The sequence below is a fragment of the Oncorhynchus masou genome, chromosome 12, assembly GCF_036934945.1.
Source record: "Oncorhynchus masou masou isolate Uvic2021 chromosome 12, UVic_Omas_1.1, whole genome shotgun sequence".
Lineage (NCBI taxonomy): Eukaryota > Metazoa > Chordata > Actinopteri > Salmoniformes > Salmonidae > Oncorhynchus > Oncorhynchus masou.
The window spans coordinates 72,155,530-72,174,721 of NC_088223.1; the positions used below are offsets into that span (position 1 = coordinate 72,155,530).

The 19,192-nt window shown below is 42.2% G+C and overlaps 1 protein-coding gene across 1 annotated transcript; it reads right to left on the reverse strand.

Annotated features, from left to right (window-relative positions):
- Positions 1-500: 500 nt before the first annotated feature.
- Positions 501-3,434, reverse strand: LOC135550791 (frizzled-9). The gene has a single exon (XM_064981905.1). The coding sequence runs from the start codon at positions 2,780-2,782 to the stop codon at positions 1,028-1,030; it is 1,755 nt and encodes a 584-aa protein (XP_064837977.1). The 5' UTR covers positions 2,783-3,434; the 3' UTR covers positions 501-1,027.
- Positions 3,435-19,192: the final 15,758 nt, after the last annotated feature.

A 19,192-nucleotide genomic window follows, 5' to 3' on the forward strand; every position in this document is an offset into this window, starting at 1 on the left:
GTTCGCATTTTACTCAAGCATTTTGTTTTCCACAAATGTGACAGAACACTGATGCAATGCAAGGACAGAGTTATACATGAAAGGGCATATAAAATTAACAGCTGATGTCACTTGGGAAAATATGACTAGTTTTGCAGTGAGCGCTTCATACTGCAGGTGGGTCCACAAGGTCATCAGTCTACTGAAAAATAAACAAAAATGAATAAATGTAGGAATGTCACCCAAACGAATGATATATTGATTTTATTCATACAATATATTCTTGCATCTTAGATCTTTATTACCTCAGGAAAATGACCACTGTAGAGCTTGTCAATTTGAAGAGGCACTGTAGCAAATCTAAATCAAAATGTTTTTTGGCAAAATGAATATTTTCAAAGCAGTTATTTAAACCAAAACATTTTTATACTCTTGTAGAATGTCTTTGCTTTGCTCATGTTTATGACAACTACCCCTAACAAGTTGACATATGTTGTAAAGTAATGGAGAGAGTAAAGTCATCAGTGAAAATATATAAATATGTTTTATTAACATCAATTTTTCAAAAAAATATTAATTTTCAAAAGGCACTTGTACATCTTAACAGGCCCTATATTCATAACTCATAACTCTTTTGTATACAAAAACTTATGAAACACCATGAAGAACTTAAATATACAACACAATAAATAAACTTACAGGGAGGGGAGTATAAACCAAATATTGATACATCCATGCCAGTTCTCTTTTGCATTCATATTCAGTTAGTTAAGCAGAAACAACCAATTGTATGGCATATTATACAATAAATGTTCCCTTTAGAAGCTTATCTGATTCTGCTTTTGCACCAAACTGTGTGGTTTAACTGCAAGCAATTTGGATAATGTCCCTAAACGACAGCACAAACACTGTCACTTTCAGGTATTGCTACTCAACGAACATCAGATGCAGACCAACCTGAGCTTTTCAAATGATCACTTAACAAAATAGCCTCCTTTCCCTTTGGCATTGTCTTTACAAAACACTTTGAGAAATGTCACTTGAAGTGTCAGACGTGTGTTGGGCTCTCTATGTAAGAGTCTGTTTTGGACATGTGGAGCACCACGGCTGGGGCCTTATAGTGGCAGTGGGAGCTGCTGCAGCTGACGCTGCCACAGGGCTTCCTGCTAGTCCGCACCGCCAGCTTCCTGTTGCACAGACCCTGCCAGGTCTGCAGGGTCTTGGAGCTCCACACCCACACACCGCTGGTGATGCCCACCACCAGAGACATAAAGATCTTCAGCATGAACACTGCCACGGTGGGCACCGACTCCTCCAGGGAGCAGTCCTCATTCCGGCGTCCAGGGAATGAAACACACTTGCTTTCCAGAACACGGAACTTCCAGTAGTCCATGTTGAGCCTCTCATAGAAGTAGCATATGATGACGCAGGTGGCGGGCACCGTGTACAGGATGGAGAACACACCGATCTTCACCATCAGCTTCTCCAGCTTCTCCGTGTTAGTGCCGCCTGTCTTCATTATCTTGCGGATGTGGAAGAGCGCTACGAAGCCCGTGAGGATGAAGGAGGTGCCAATGACCAGGTAGCAGGACAGAGGGATGAGCACGAAGCCAGTCAGGGCGTTGACATCCATGCTGCCTACGTAGCACAACCCCGTCAGCTCGTCCCCAGCCACCTTCCTCATGGTGAGGATGACTATGGTCTTCATGGCTGGGATGCCCCAGGCGGCCATGTGGAAGTAGCTGCTGTGGGCCTCGATGGCCTCGTGGCCCCACTTCTTACCAGCGGCCAGGAACCAGGTGAGGGTGAGGATGACCCACCAGATGGATGAGGCCATACCAAAGTAGTAAAGGATGAGGAAGACGATGGTGCAGCCTGTGGACTCCAGCCCCTCCTGGATGATGTAGAGCTCGCCATTCTCCCGGTCACAGGCGATGTTCTCGGCCCCGGCCACCGAGCGGATGACGAAGGCCACCGAGTAGACGTTGTAGCACATGGAGAGGAAGATGATGGGCCGCTCCGGGTACTGGAAGCGCTGCGGGTCCAGCAGGAAGGTGAGGACGGTGAAGGCGGTGGAGACAAAGCAGAGTGTGGACCACACCGCCATCCAGATGAAGGCAAAGTCCTTGTCCTTCTTTGACCAGAACACGTCTACTGCAGAGGAGCAGCGTGGGGCGCACGACTGGCTCTTCTCCACGTACTGGAACTTCTCCGGGTTCTCGCAGGAGCCCAGGCTGGTGCCAGAGCGCCCGCTGGTACCTGAGCTGGGCTGCCTGGGTCTGGGGGGCACCGGGAGCATGCCCTCCCCCTTCTTGGTCTCCTGCTTTGTGTCATTCTCAGGCGCCTCCATGCACAGGGAGTTGGGGTCATTTTTAGTGGGAAGCTTGGAGCAGTCCAGTGAGTCAGGCCAGCCGAAGCTGAACTTCTCCATGATGGGAGAGCACTTCTGCCTGGCCTGCTCACACATTGGTCGGCAGGCAGGAATGGTGGTAGACACTTTGTCAGTGCACATGGGGACGTAGAGGGAGCAGAGGAAAAAGCGCAGGTGAATGTCACAGCCATATTCCACAAGAGGGGAAAACTCATTCAGTTTGATGCCGGCCTCTGCTTGGCTTGCATATTTCATGAAGTTGGGCATTCTTGTCATATTGTAGCCAATGCCCTGGCACATGGGGATGGTGATGGGTTCGCATTTTGCATGTCTGCCTCTCTCTAGATCATAGGCTCCGATCTCCAAGCTGGATGCAACAATAACAAGTTGGCACCACAGTAAAATGGCAATCCTCAAATTAAAAACATCCATGGTGATATCAGGAAAGTGTATGTATCACGAAATACTTAACGTATTAAAACAGAAAATAGAAGTTAAATATTTCATCCCACGAGAAAAATTGCTTGGAGGAAAAAAACTGGTGCCCAACGTGTAAATTTCCCCACTGTCAAATCTGATGAAAGCATTGTAGTATATCCGTGAGTTCCAAGTTGGCGAGATAACTTTAATACTGATTAAAGTTATATCCTATGGTCAAACTCCGCAAAACGTTTGTCCTGTGAACAGTATGCGAATTACAAAGGGGGATAAAAATGTGCTTGTTGTTACAGTTCCAAATCCAGTCGATTTTTTTTAAAGCACGATACGCTTCACATGTTTACCAAATTGAAGGCAACAATGATGTGAAAGTTAGAATGGAAAACATTGAGTCTATAATATACCACTGGTAGCACGCATATTAAAATATCAAACCAGGCAGTTGAGTTGAACCGTTATTTGCCGTAATAATCCTCGGTAACGTCCTTATTTTCCGAATAGATTTTTAGTTGACAGGCAATTCAGAATCCCATGTTAGTAGACTCCTGTTTGTAACTACACAAGCGCACAGCACGGAGGGATACTGTCTCGTTTAAAAATAGTCAAGTTGTCCAGCTCTGCCTGTCTTCCTCTCCCTCAATCGCTTGAGTGCATTATCTTTTTCTGTGCTCGCACTCTGCCTCTTCAATAACGGGGCGGGAATTAAGTGACGAGCTTGTGTCGCCCCGCCTAAAAAAACTAATTCTCAAATGACTTTTTCTTACTGGCTTTACGCAGAAATTACGAGATGTGAATTCAATCATGGGACAAATTCATCTATTGGTCACCTAGCGCGGTTGATGTAATGAAAGTGCGTATATTACTCCCCGTTAAAAAATATTTTTTTTAATCGATATTCCACGCGGTGGTCTTAAGTGAAAATAGCTTACTTAGGTTGTTGTCACAAGTTTACGTTTTGTGCATCCTGATGGTGAACATTTACTAATACTGAGTGCCAATCAATCTATGGTTAATTTTATTTTCACCATTAAAATCAATAACAACAATTATATAATCTACATTTCAATAAGTTTCAATAGGATTGTGTGGGACAAGGACTTTTTGGGGGACAAGAATGATATATATCATAGGCTATGTAATAAGCATGTTCCATAATGCTTATAAAACAACAAGCTTTGGTCAAGCATAAGTAGTCCATCACCTGACCTATGTCTTCATGAAACATGACCTTTCATAACATAGAGAAGACATTAGCATTCCAGTCAATATGAAGTATTTTGTACCATGTCTTGTGCTGCTACCATGTTGTGCTGTTGCTATGTTGTGTTGCCACCATTTTGTTGTCATGTTGTGTTGCTACCATGCTGTGTTGTCATGTGTTGTTTCCATGCTATGTGGTTGTCTTAAGTCTCTCTTTATGTAGTGTTGTGGTGTCTCACTTATCGTGATGTGTGTTTTGTCCTATATTTTTTTTAGCTTTTTGTTTAAATGTAATCCCAGCCCCTGTCCTCATCAAAATAGATTTCAATTAGCATAGAGACTGAAAAACTCCTTTCCTAGGATACTGGGCCATTCCCTATTAACAAGGGGCAGACTATTGCAATCTAAATGTAAATAAGGTGTAAGCTCAATGAAGTTTGAACTTTAATGATGGCTCTTTCTATTTTCTCCATGTCAGATAGCTGTGTCTCTCTTACTGAGCAGTGACTGTACAACATGGGGTTAATTGGAACAGTTAGAGTTGAAGACCTGATAGGCTATTGTTCCCATCTAGTGGTCACTTTCCACACAGCATCCATCCATGGTGCATTGCACACATAGAATAAAGAGGAGTCATAGGCTTCCACTAGTCATTGATCAATTGCTTTAGTTAACCTTTGGAAGCCCAGTATATGAACTGCAGCATAAGGCCTGCTTTGTATGAATTTGTAAATACTTTGTGCTTGTACTCAAATGCCATCTCATCTATCAGTTTCTCAAAAACAATTGAGAAAGTGATAGTTGCTTATTGTGCTTGTGCAAAACCATCTGTTTGCAACAACATCACCGTCTGCCTAGTACTGAGAGACTCTGAAGGGGAAACAGAATAACCCATGATGTTCTCTATATAGGCTCAGTCAGAACCCCCTCATCTCTCTTCCTCCTCCTGAAGCATACAGCCTTGTGTTTTGACAGTCTCCAATTAATGGTACAGTAACAAAACCTATAGAAGGTCCTTCTATACACAGGGTTATTCGATTGTCTGTTTTGTTTGGACAAAATCACTAGGGCCATGTTTTCCATATGAAAACCTCTCCATCTCTGAGACTAGGCATACATGAGGCCAGGGTACCTCTCTATTAGGCTAACCCATATCAATTCCCTTCTTGACCAAACTGCGGGTCGGAGGGGTGACAAGAGCGGCACCTGTTTCCCAGAACCAAGAACCCATCTCTCAGCTCCATTGTCATGCTAAGCAGCCTTGCACAGGAGAGTGCACTCTGAGTGCCAGAGCGAGACTCCCCAAAAAACGTCCCCGTTCCTGAAGGCACTTAGGAAAGCAGGCCCACTTGTCACGTTCCCACAGACTACAGGATCGGTTCACCACTCACTGGCTTATTTTTTTTTTCTTTCTCCGACGGGTCAATTTCCTGCTCATTTAAACGAAATGGGATTCCTTTTGGCGGCTGTTTTTGTTTTGGCTGAGAGCTGTTTAAGCAGCGCTTTCCACGTACTCCGCAAGTCTTCTTCAGCCTGCCATGAAAGGGGCTATTCTTTGCGCTTGCTGGATGAGGAGAAAATAAAGAAAGGGAAACCACAGCTACAAGAGCAATCAGACCAATGTTAAAATTGTAGGTATCAGGATGGGGAAGAGCTTTTTCATAAACTTCACCATTAGCTAACTTATTTAAACTAACAGGCTGCTGCACTGACACAAAGGGTGTGTGTGTGTGTGTTTCAGAGGACTAATCTACCATGTTGGTCAAAGGCACAAACTGTGGGGGCACTGACTAATGATTCTGTAGTTCAAGAGAAGTGTGGGTTATATACGCAGAGAATAAAAAATTAAAACATGTATATTTTGATGTGGTGCTAGAGCCTGGGTCAGAGACCACATCATTTACTCATCTCTGATTGTGTTACTATTAGTAGGTTTGCCTTTATGGTTGTGGTAGAGTTAAGAAATATAACACACAAAAAAGCCATACATAAGTGAGGGAGCAATTTTGATAATGTCAAAATGACATGTTATATGACATGCTTAAAGCTAGAATCTTTAATTTAAATAATAACAAAGCGGTCACCCCAACTTAGTTTTGGTAAAAAGTTGAGGGATGGGCCTGGAGAAATGTAGCCACTCTCAAATCCATAGACAGCGCTATGGATGCAAGAACTGACCATCCATTATATCAACATTATAGTTTAACCATGTTTTGAGGCTATACAGTGCTTGTTTACATTTACATAGTTGTCATGACTGGCCTGTTCGGGTCAGGTTACTGTGGACCACACCCGCCAGAGTGGGAGAGATCAAGAGGTATGGAGGTGGGGGAGTTTTATGACACCTCACGCCCATTGTAAATCTTAAGGCAGCAGACAAAATCCCTTTGTCCTCTCACTGTAGAGGAATGGAATGTATGATTGGCCTATGGAGAACCTACCTCCGAACAGTAACATGCAATAAATGAACTTTCGGACAATATGTTTCGTCAGCCAAAATGGTAATGTTATGTTATTAAAAGTTAAATGATGACGTTATAATGAAAACATTGTAACTTGGAAGAGTTTTCACAGTATACACCTGATGTTTGCATAATGTACGTTGTGTGAAAATATCCAGATCAAAGAGGAAGTTTTTGTAAAGATGAAATGTGATGTTAGATGTCTAAATTAGATCTGAGTAAAATCCAGACCTTGCCTCGTAACTAGTTACGCCCAGAGAACTTGCCCTAAAGGCGGAAACGCCAATTTCTGCCCCGAGGGTACAAAACATGTGCGTTAAGAATTAACATTATGACAAGGTGACCACGAGCTGCAGTCAAGGTCTGATTATTTGTAACCCCAAAACATGGTTGAAGAAGGCAAAGGAACCTTTTAACAATCTATGCTACGGATGAGTAGCTGTGTCTAAGACGGTGAATTCAAGCAGGACCACCCTGTTATTCTCTCCAAGGTATCGTGTGTCTACACTGCTTTCATTCCCAGGCTGGAACCACCTATATGGCTGATTAGCTGTCCTCAGAAGACCCCTCTTTCAGAACAAGGGCGAAGAAACAGGCCACTAAGACAAAGGACACTGACATCGTGAGGACAATCAGAGAGTTAGACCCGGTAACCAAAGAAGCGGCGTCATCAGAGGAGAAGGCAAACCCGGTCCACGAAGAGATACCCCATCAGAGACCTTCGACACGTAATTACATCATTATATTCTGACCCATAAGAGCGGCAGTTTGGGGCAAGGTTAGGGCTAAACTAAACATAGTTTTAAAATGTACCCAAATGTGCTTTTCTCTCTTTTGAAATCACCATTTTGTGTAACGTGTCATATTGTGTTGGCCTGCTAGGGACCTGTTTCATTGTACTAAGTTCTAATCAATAGCCCAGACTGTGTGTTTGTGTATCTTATATTATCATTTTAGCTTGTTAGTAAATAAATAATCAACTCAATTGGTGTGCTACGGACTTTTTTATTGGGACTCGCGTTTGTGCAGATTCCCGGATTATGAGACGTTCAGAATGAGACTGTAGAGGAAATTAATTAATTAAACTGTTGTAAAATTGATATTCTGATATTCTTTGAGTTAATTTGGGAAATAGAAACTCAATAAAGCCAAACTTTCCCATGGTGCTGTAGTTTACTGAGTTAATAATTACCTGATTCATTTAACCATGTAATTATAAACAGTTAATCATTCGATAAACAGCAGTCGTCACAATCAATCCAACGTCACTACGTGGTTTACAAACATTGGAGTAAAACAAGCTAATATTTTGGGTTCTGATGGGGTATGACATTTGAACTAAGCTCATGAGGCATTTATAAGTTATATTCTTCAAGAATCAATGGGTAGCCTACACAGTATATCATTCATTTAAAAGTCAAAACATTGATGTAGCAACTAAGGATTCTAGCTTGAATGGAAATGTTTAAAATCCTACATCTACACTCCATAAATTCACAGCATCTGAATATTTTTTTTTTTTTAGGAGTAGCAGTTGGAACCATAACTTTTTTTAAGCCTAGAGAAATGTGACATTCTAATTGGTTGACACCCATGGTAGCCACTAGGATTTCAAAGGTTCATCTTTTCACCACCCCATTACCCATCTGCCAGCTGTCATACTCTCAAACACTAAAACACAACTATACTCACAGCAGAGCACAACGCGGCCCTCACAAAAGACCTACTGTCTCGTCATAATAGGTGGAATTAGTTACAAGACAGGTAATTGGTCAGATTCATGAGGTAGACATGAGAACAATGTACTATTCTATACCAAAGCTTGGTAAAACAAGGCTATAACGTTGTATCAGAGCTTAGCTTTAGGGTGCATACATGAATATGAATGAAGGGAATCGATAGTATGTCACGCCTTGGTCTTAGTATTTTGTGTTTTAGTTAATTAGTTGGTCAGGCCAGGGTGTGACATGGGTTTATGTTTGTTGTATTTCTTAGTGGGTTTTTTTAGTTATTGGGATTGTGGCTGATTAGGGGTGTGTGTTGCATAGGTTTGGCTGCCTGAGGCGGTTCTCAATCAGAGTCAGGTGATTCTCGTTGTCTCTGATTGGGAACCGTATTTAGGTAGCCTGGGTTTCACTTTGTATTTCGTGGGTGATTGTTCCTGTCTCTGTGTAGTGTTCACCAGATAGGCTGTAATAGGTTTCACGGTCCGTTTTGTTGTTTTTTGTAATTATAAGTTATTTCGTGTGTTGTCATTTGTTCCATTAAAGAACATGAGTAACCAACACGCTGCATTTCGGTCCGACTCTCTTTCGACAAACGAAGAACGCCGTTACATAGTAGCCCAGTCATTTAACTTCTTTCAGTAAAATTAAAACTACTTGGTTGGAGATTCAAAGCCAGATTTGCACAATTAGCCCTGACCACATTTTGTCCAGGTTTCAGAAGATGAAGGTTTCACACAGTTTCAAGGAAAAACAATTTCAAACCAAGAACATACAGGAAATATTTGACAAAGGCTAATTGATCTGTTCAGAACCTATTTAGGAAGACTGCTCCACCCAGAGACAAAGTTTAAACAAGATAGTTTCCATCTTGGCTCAGTGAAAACTCAATACCGGTATTCTGACTTGAAAAAAACATATTACTTTTACATTGTGTCTCCAGACAGACCTGCCTTTTACAACATTTGTGGTGTCTTTCCCCTGGCACTTATTTTCATTAAGGACGAGCGTGTTTGTGTAGCGTCTCGCTCTAAATGCTTTGCACATAAGTCATCAATTTTCCTAATGAGTGACAGGCCACAAAAGCGTCCAATTCTTTTGCTTGGAAAACACATCTGTCTTCTCAATCAAACCTGGTGTGGTACCACAGTGACCTGTATGCCTTTAGGGGCAGATGAAGTAGAGAGATGGCGAATATGCCTATTTCAACCACAGGCCAAGACAACATGGTGTTTGCGGTCTTCTGTTGGCTTCTGCCCTGAAATAGAGCAAACCTGGCAGTAGCTGCACGCGTTTGGCCTCCTTAGAACTATGAGCAGGATGCCAAGGAAAGCAAATATTTTGGGAAATTTGAACAGAAATTGTCAGAAGGAGTCTGGGCTCTAGATGCAGCAGACTCCATTAAATAGTCTCCCTCTTGTTACTAGAGAAATCAGACATGGGAGGGAAAAAATCTTCAAATGTGAGACTTATACCAGCACAGTGTGGAATATAGGCCTACAGCCTCCTTCTTCTTCCCCTTTGCTACAAACTCAGTTTAGGTAAAGGAGGGGGCAAAACATCTCAGCCCAAGAGGTCTCTACTAAGCAAACAGACACTCACTCTCATGTCCCACTAGGACCTGAGGGATGGAAACATACGTATGTGGCAGCAGGAGTTAAGGCGTCCATAGTTTCCCAGACTAAACTGTTGGGGAAACAGGTTGTGCATACTGTATATTATGACTACATTTTGTGACATTTTTGTTTGTTTTGGTCTTCGGCAAGTTTTTTTTTGCTTGATTGTGCACAAATGTTTCTCGAGGCATTCTCAAGTCTACGGCCCTTCGTCGGTGATTGGTCAACAGTAGGGATTCTTCAACAAAGTTTTTCTTGTCATTCAATGTGAGACGAATCATTTATGTACATTTTTTCACTTAAGAAATACTTCCCCAAACATCTTAGTTAGGTTTAAAATTGCACGACTAAGATCTCATCTGCAGAAGCGGGACAAATACCTGGAAGGGGTGCTTCCGCCTCACTTGTCACTGCCTCTGGGGCCGCCTCTTTACTCAAGGGCAGTGTCTTTACGGGACACAAACACACAGTCCCGTCTCTCATGAACAGACAGCAGATATTTATATCACAGCCACGGGAATACATTTAGAGCATGAGCCTGGCTTGTCGACTGCCTAGAGGGGCTAGACGTGTGAGCTGTAAGCTCTTGAGCAGTGCACAACAAAATAGTTCTTGAGAACAACCTAAAGGAAAGAAACAGTGGAGACAGCTGAGTGAGCATGCCCGTGCAAGTTTATATAGATTATAAAAGTTTTCCGATAATTATCCTAATTTCTAAAGTGTAGTCTTGCCCACAATGATCAAAAATAAGCCACTTCCCACCATCAATGTTGAGACTATCAGTAAACCACAGCTATAAACCCTATAGACCTATATTGCTGTTCAAATAAAGTCAATTGATTGGACATGATTTGGAAAGGCACACACCTGTCTATATAAAGGTCCCACAGTTGACAGTGCATGTCAGAGCAAAATCCAAGCCATGAGGTCGAAGGAATTGTCCGTAGAGCTCCGAGATTTGTTTCGAGGCACAGATCTGGGGAAGAGTACAAAAACATTTATGCAGCATTGAAGTTCCCCAAGAACACAGTGGGCTCCATCATCCTTAAATGGAAGAAGTTTGGAACCACCAAGACTCTTCCTAGAGCTAGACCGCTTGGCCAAACTGAGCAATCGAGGGAGAAGGGCCTTGGTCAGGGAGGTGACCAAGAACCCAATGGTCACTCTGACAGAGCTCTAGAGTTCCTCTGTGGAGATGGGAGAACCTTCTAGAAGGACAACCATCTCTGCAGCACTCCACCAATCAGGATTTTATGGTAGAGTGGCCAGACGGAAGCCACTCCTCGGTAAAAGGCACATGACAGCCCGCTTTGAGTTTTCCAAAAGTCACCGAAAGACTCTCAGACCATGAGAAACGGAATTCTCTGGTCTGATGAAACCAAGATTGAATTCTTTGGCCTGAATGCCAAGTGTCACGTCTGAAGCATGGTGGTAGCAGCATTATGCCGTAGTGATGTTTTTCAGCGGCAAGGACTGGGAGACTAGTCAGGTTCGAGGGAAAGATGAGCAGAGCAAAGTACAGAGAGATCCTTGATGAAAACTTGCTCCAGAGCGCTCAGGAGCTCAGAATGGGGCGAAGTTTCACCTTCCAACAGGACAACGACCCTAAGCACACAGCCAAAACAATGCAGGAGTGGCTTCGGGACAAGTCTCTAAATGTCCTTGAGTGGGCCAGCCAGAGCCCGGATTTGAACCCGATCGAACATCTCTAGAGAGACCTGAAAAAAGCTTTGCAGCGACGCTCCCCATCCAACCTGACAGAGCTTGAGAGGATCTGCAATGAAGAATACAGATGTGCCAAGCTTGTAGCGTCATACCCAATACGGCTTGATGATGTAATCGCTGCTAAAGGTGTTTCAACAAAGTACTGAGTAAAGGTTTGACTACTTATCTAAATGTGATACTTCAGTGTTTTTTTTAATTAGCAAACATTTATAAAAACCTGTTTTTGCTTTGTCATTATGGGGAATTGTGTGTAACGTAACAAAATGTGGAAAAAGTCAAGGGGTCTGAATACTTTCCGAAGGCACTGCACACGTACGTAAGGGTAAAAGTGTCTTGGCAATCAGGATATATAATAACCAGAGTAGCAGCAGCATGTGTAAAGAGTGTGAAAGTGTGTCAACATGCATGTGTGTGTGTCTGTATTGCTGTGTCAGTATGGTATGTGTGAGTGAGTAGAGTCCAGTGAGTGTGCATTCAGCCAGTGCAAGAGAGTCCATGCAACAACAAAAAAAGCGGGTCAATGGAAACAGTCCGGAAAGCCATTTGATTAATTGTTCAGCAGTCTTATGGCTTGGGGGTAGAAGCTGTTCAGCAGCCTTTTGTTCCCAGACTTGGCACTCCAGTACCACTTGCCCTGCGGTAGCAGAGAGAAAAGTCTATTTGTATTTGCATTTATTATGGATCCCCATTAGCTGCTGCCAAAGCAGAGGGTAGTGCGGGCCGTACGCACTACCCTCTGTAACTCCTTGTGGTTGGCCAAGCAGTTGCCATACCATGCGGTGATGCAGCCAGTCAAGAGGCTCTCAATGGTGCAGGTGTATAACTTTTTGAGGATTTGAGGGCCCATGCCAAATCTTTTCAGTCTCCTGAGGGGGAAGAGGCGTTGTCGTGCCCACTTCACGACTGTGTTGGTGTGTTTGGGCCATGATGTGTCCTTAGTGATGTGGACACCGAGGAACTTCAACCTCTCGACCGGCTCCACTACAGCCCAGTCGATGTGAATGGGGGTGTGCTCAGCCGTCCATTTCCTGTAGTCCATAATCAGGTCTTTTGTCTTGCTGACGTTGAGGGAGAGGTTGTTGCACTGGCATCACACTGCCAGGTCTCTGACCTCCTCCCTGTAGGCTGTCTCATCATCGTCGGTGATCAGGCCTACCACAGTTGTGTCATTGGCAAACGTAATGATTGTGTTGGAGTCATGCACGGCCACGCAGTCGTGGGTGTACAGGGAGTACAGGAGGGGACTAAGCACGCACTCCTGAGGGGGCCCCCGTGTTGGCGGATGTGTTGTTCCCTACCCTCACCACTTAGGGTCGGCCCATCAGGAATGTCCAGGATCCAGGTGGAGAGGGAAGTGTTTAATCCCAGGGTGCTTATCTTAGTGATGAGGGCACTGTGGTGTTGAACGCTGAGCTGTAGTCAAGCTGTAGACAGCATTCTCAGGTTCCTTTTGTCCTGGTGGGAAAGGGCAGTGTGGAGTAGATGTCTTCACGGATCCACCTGTACCCGAATACACAAGACCCAATCTGGGACCCGAGCGTGCCCAGATCCAGAATCCTAAACAATGTCACAGGTCTGGGTTGGGGATGATATGATTGTCACAGGTCTCAGGTATGTGTCATTTTAACTGACTTGTCCGAAAGGGCCGTACACATTCAAAGGCAACTGCTGCAGTTGAGAAATATATATTTGAACATTTATGCTGGTGCTAATGCTTTTCACAAGAATGGAGAGTAGCTTGTTGTTGGCCAATCATAAGTCATCAAAGTGGCAATAGGCTACAGTCATAGAGACTCCATGTGTGGAAAAAGTTTGAATATCAGCAGCATACCACCCTGCATCCCACTGCTGGCTTGCTACTGATGCTTAGCAGGGTCAGCCCTGGTTGGTCCTTGGATGGGAGACCAGATGATGCTGGAAGTAGTGTTGGAGGGCCAGTAGGAGGCACTCTTTCCTTTAGTCTAAAAAAAAATCTCAATGCCCCAGGACAGTGATTGGGGACATTGCCCTGTGGGGCTGTCTTTCAGCTGGGACGTTAAACGGGTGTCCTGACTCTCTTTGGTAACTAAATGATCCCAAGGCATGTATTGTAGGGGTCTTAACCTTGGTGTCCTGGCTAAATTCCCAGTCTGGCCCTCATACCATCATGGCCACCTAATCATCCCCAGCTTCCAATTGGTTTACTCACCTCTTCTCCCCTGTAACTATTCCCCAGGTTGTTGCTGTAAATGAGAATGTGTTCTAAGTCAACTTACATGTTAAAATAAAAAAGGAGATATCTAATAGATGGAGTGAGAAGGGTAGGCTAAAACGACCAAGAGCTAATAGGTAGGCTGTTATTTAATACTCTGAATAGAGTTGTTATCTGTGGAAGTGCATGCACTGTAGCCTAACTAGCTTCTCCCGGTTTGATGCAGTCAAGACAGGTACTACCTAATCATATTTGATGATAAATAACCTAGATATTGCAGCTATTAGTCCACTCTAGTGTGAGTCGGCTTGGTTGGTTGCTGTCCCTGCTCACAGTATGGCCCCTCCCCCACCTGCTAGAGCTGCACCTCTCTCCTCAACCTGTTCTCAGAGCATTTTGTATTATTCTTTCCTTAATCCATGACACTGCATTTAGCATGATATCTTACATTTGTATGGTATGTATTAATTTGTGTATCTGCAACACCCATTTTGTATGATATGTTACAAATTACAATTCATATTATATGTTACTAATTTTCAAAAAGTACAAAAGTAGTAAGTAGTTGAAAAGTTACTAGTTAGCTAAAATGATAAAGTTGTCCCGGATTTACATGTACTATGTTATGTCTGCTCTCCCTCATCTTGCGCTTTATCAGCGCCAGTTAATAAAGTAGCTTACTTTAACCCTCCAGTTAATAAAGTAGCTTACTTTAACCCTCCAGTTAATAATGTAGCTTACTTTAACCCTCCAGTTAATTTACCCTCCAGTTAATAAAGTAGCTTACTTTAACCCTCCAGTTAATAAAGTAGCTTACTTTAAAGTCCAGTTTATTAACCCTCCAGTTAATTAACCCTCCAGTTAATAAAGTAGCTTACTTTAACCCTCCAGTTTATTAACCCTCCAGTTAATTAACCCTCCAGTTAATAAAGTAGCTTACTTTAACCCTCCAGTTAATGAAGTAGCGTATTTAACCCTCCCGTTAATAAAGTAGCTTACTTTAACCCTCCAGTTAATAAAGTAGCTTACTTTAACCCTCCAGTTAATTAACCCTCCAGTTAATAAAGTAGCTTACTTTAACCCTCCAATTAATTAGCCCTCCAGTTTATTAACCCTCCAGTTAATTAACCCTTCAGTTAATAAAGTAGCTTACTTTAACCCTCCAGTTAATTAACCCTCCAGTTTATTAACCCTCCAGTTAATAAAGTAGCTTACTTTAACCCTTCAGTTAATTAACCCTCCAGTTTATTAACCCTCCAGTTTATTAACCCTCCAGATTAATAAAGTAGCTTACTTTAACCCTCCAGTTAATTAACCCTCCAGTTAATAAAGTAGCTTACTTTAACCCTCCAGTTAATGAAGTAGCGTATTTAACCCTCCCGTTAATAAAGTAGCTTACTTTAACCCTCCAGTTAATAAAGTAGCTTACTTTAACCCTCCAGTTAATTAACCCTCCAGTTAATAAAGTAGCTTACTTTAACCCTCCAATTAATTAGCCCTCCAGTTTATTAACCCTCCAGTTAATTAACCCTTCAGTTAATAAAGTAGCTTACTTTAACCCTCCAGTTAATTAACCCTCCAGTTTATTAACCCTCCAGTTAATAAAGTAGCTTACTTTAACCCTTCAGTTAATTAACCCTCCAGTTTATTAACCCTCCAGTTTATTAACCCTCCAGATTAATAAAGTAGCTTACTTTAACCCTCCAGTTAATTAACCCTCCAGTTAATAAAGTAGCTTACTTTAACCCTCCAGTTAATGAAGTAGCGTATTTAACCCTCCCGTTAATAAAGTAGCTTACTTTAACCCTCCAGTTAATAAAGTAGCTTACTTTAACCCTCCAGTTAATAAAGTAGCTTACTTTAACCCTTCAGTTAATTAACCCTCCAGTTTATTAACCCTCCAGTTAATAAAGTAGCTTACTTTAACCCTCCAGTTAATTAACCCTCCAGTTAATAAAGTAGCTTACTTTAACCCTCCAGTTAATAAAGTAGCTTATTTTAACCCTCCAGTTTATTAACCCTCCAGTTAATTTACACTCCAGTTAATAAAGTAGCTTACTTTAACCCTCCAGTTAATTAACCCTCCAGTTTATTAACCCTCCAGTTAACAAAGTAGCTTACTTTAACCCTCCAGTTAATTAGCCCTCCAGTTTATTAACCCTCCAGTTAATTAACCCTTCAGTTAATAAAGTAGCTTACTTTAACCCTCCAGTTTATTAACCCTCCAGTTTATTAACCCTCCAGATTAATAAAGTAGCTTACTTTAACCCTCCAGTTAATTAACCCTCCAGTTAATAAAGTAGCTTACTTTAACCTTCCAGTTAATAAAGTAGCATATTTAACCCTCCAGTTAATAAAGTAGCTTACTTTAACCCTCCAGTTAATAAAGTAGCTTACTTTAACACTCCAGTTAATAAAGTAGCTTACTTTAACCCTTCAGTTAATTAACCCTCCAGTTTATTAATCCTCCAGTTAATAAAGTAGCTTACTTTAACCCTCCAGTTAATAAAGTAGCTTACTTTAACCCTTCAGTTAATTAACCCTCCAGTTAATTAACCCTCCAGTTAATAAAGTAGCTTACTTTAACCCTCCAGTTAATTAACCCTCCAGTTAATAAAGTAGCTTACTTTAACCCTCCAGTTAATAAAGTAGCTTATTTTAACCCTCCAGTTTATTAACCCTCCAGTTAATTTACACTCCAGTTAATAAAGTAGCTTACTTTAACCCTCCAGTTAATTAACCCTCCAGTTTATTAACCCTCCAGTTAATAAAGTAGCTTACTTTAACCTTCCAGTTAATTAGCCCTCCAGTTTATTAACCCTCCAGTTAATAAAGTAGCTTACTTTAACCCTCCAGTTAATTAGCCCTCCAGTTTATTAACCCTCCAGTTAATTAACCCTTCAGTTAATAAAGTAGCTTACTTTAACCCTCCAGTTAATTAACCCTCCAGTTTATTAACCCTCCAGTTAATTTACCCTCCAGTTAATAAAGTAGCATATTTAACCCTCCAGTTAATTAACCCTCCAGTTAATAAAGTAGCTTACTTTAACCCTCCAGTTAATAAAGTATCTTACTTTAACCCTCCAGTTAATAAAGTAGCTTACTTTAACCCTCCAGTTAATAAAGTAGCTTATTTTAACCCTCCAGTTTATTAACCCTCCAGTTAATTTACACTCCAGTTAATAAAGTAGCTTACTTTAACCCTCCAGTTAATTAACCCTCCAGTTTATTAACCCTCCAGTTAATAAAGTAGCTTACTTTAACCCTCCAGTTAATTAGCCCTCCAGTTTATTAACCCTCCAGTTAATTAACCCTTCAGTTAATAAAGTAGCTTACTTTAACCCTCCAGTTAATTAACCCTCCAGTTTATTAACCCTCCAGTTAATAAAGTAGCTTACTTTAACCCTCCAGTTAATTAGCCCTCCAGTTTATTAACCCTCCAGTTAATTAACCCTTCAGTTAATAAAGTAGCTTACTTTAACCCTCCAGTTTATTAACCCTCCAGTTAATTTACACTCCAGTTAATAAAGTAGCTTACTTTAACCCTCCAGTTAATTAACCCTCCAGTTTATTAACCCTCCAGTTAATAAAATAGCTTACTTTAACCCTCCAGTTAATTAACCCTCCAGTTTATTAACCCTCCAGTTAATAAAGTAGCTTACTTTAACCCTCCAGTTAATTAGCCCTCCAGTTTATTAACCCTCCAGTTAATTAACCCTTCAGTTAATAAAGTAGCTTACTTTAACCCTCCAGTTAATTAACCCTCCAGTTTATTAACCCTCCAGTTAATTTACCCTCCAGTTAATAAAGTAGCATATTTAACCCTCCAGTTAATTAACCCTCCAGTTAATAAAGTAGCTTACTTTAACCCTTCAGTTAATTAACCCTCCAGTTTGTTAACCCTCCAGTTAATAAAGTAGCTTACTTTAACCCTTCAGTTAATTAACCCTCCAGTTTATTAACCCTCCAGTTAATTAACCCTCCAGTTTATAAACCCTCCAGTTTATTAACCCTCGAGTTAATTAACCCTCCAGTTTATTAACCCTCCAGTTAATTAACCCTCCAGTTTATTAACCCTCCAGTTAATTAACCCTCCAGTTTATTAACCCTCCAGTTTATTAACCCTGTCACGACTTCTGCCGAAGTCGTTGGCTCTCCTTGTTCGGGCGGTGCTCGGCATTCGACGTCACCGGTCTTCTAGCCATCATTGATCCTTTTTTCATTTTCCATTGGTTTTGTCTTGTCTTCCCACACACCTGTTTTCTATCCCATTCATTACCTGTTGTGTATTTAACCCTCTGTTTCCCCTCATGTCTTTGTCAGAGATTGTTTTATTGTCAGTATAGTGTGATTGTTGTATAGGTGCGCGTCGGGTCTTTTTGGTTTGGTTTGCTTGTACATTTATTGTTATGGAGCATACTCTTGGAACTTTATTAAAAGACTCCATTTTACACTCAGTTTGACTGTCCTGCGCCTGACTTCCCTGCCACCTATTACACCTATGCATGACAAACCCTCCAGTTTATTAACCCTCCAGTTAATAAAGTAGCATAAATCAACATTTATGCATATTGAGTTTGGGTGAGAAAGTCTCAGGTACATTTCGTTTCAACTTTTTGGACCCGTGAAGACATCTAGTGTGGAGTGCAGTAGAGATTGCGTCATCTGTGGATTTGTTGGGGCACTCATCCTATTGTTTTATTCAGCTTGGGGCCCAGCAGGGGATAAAGATGGGAGCAGAGGTGAGAACAGGGGTTGTGGAGACAGGGGGGCTTATATTAGCCCCAGCTGAAGGAAAGGCCACTGGCACATGAGACTGACTGCTGGAGGACAAGAGAAGCCTGACGCGACAGTGGCAGATTAAGATATACTGTATCACCCGCCTCTTCCTCCCATTTACCCTCTCCTTCTCCCTCCCCCTCTGCTCTGGTTCTCCCCTTTTCTCCCCCTCCTAACCCTATCACCTCCCTCCCCGGCTTGGGTTACCAGCAAGGCAGGCATGCCAAACAAGTCCTATTAATACAGTGTGGACGGACAGAGGGGCCAGGTGGCATCTCCATGACCGGCAGTGAGTGGCTGGTTTTGACTAGATGGTATACAGCTTACAATTCTGTATGTCAGAATTGACTTTTCAGGTAAGGAGAGGAGAACGGGTAAGGAGAACTTACACAGCAGGATAGGAAAATTAGGTTAAGGTCGGAAAAGGGTAAGGGTTAGGTACAACAACAACAACAAAACATTTGACATGAACTGTATGCCATCGAGACATGACCGGGGTGGCTGGGCCAGGGCGTGGCAGGCAGCAGGGCCCACTAAGGGGGCAGATGGTAACAGGGGGGCCAGATATGTGTCACAGAGGACACGCACAGCTCAGGCCAGACGGACTGTCACTGGGATGTGACATTTATGAGAGAGAGGTGTAAATGGGTATAGGCCTAGACTCACATGAAGCGGGGAGACACAAACACAAGTCCACAGTCCAATAT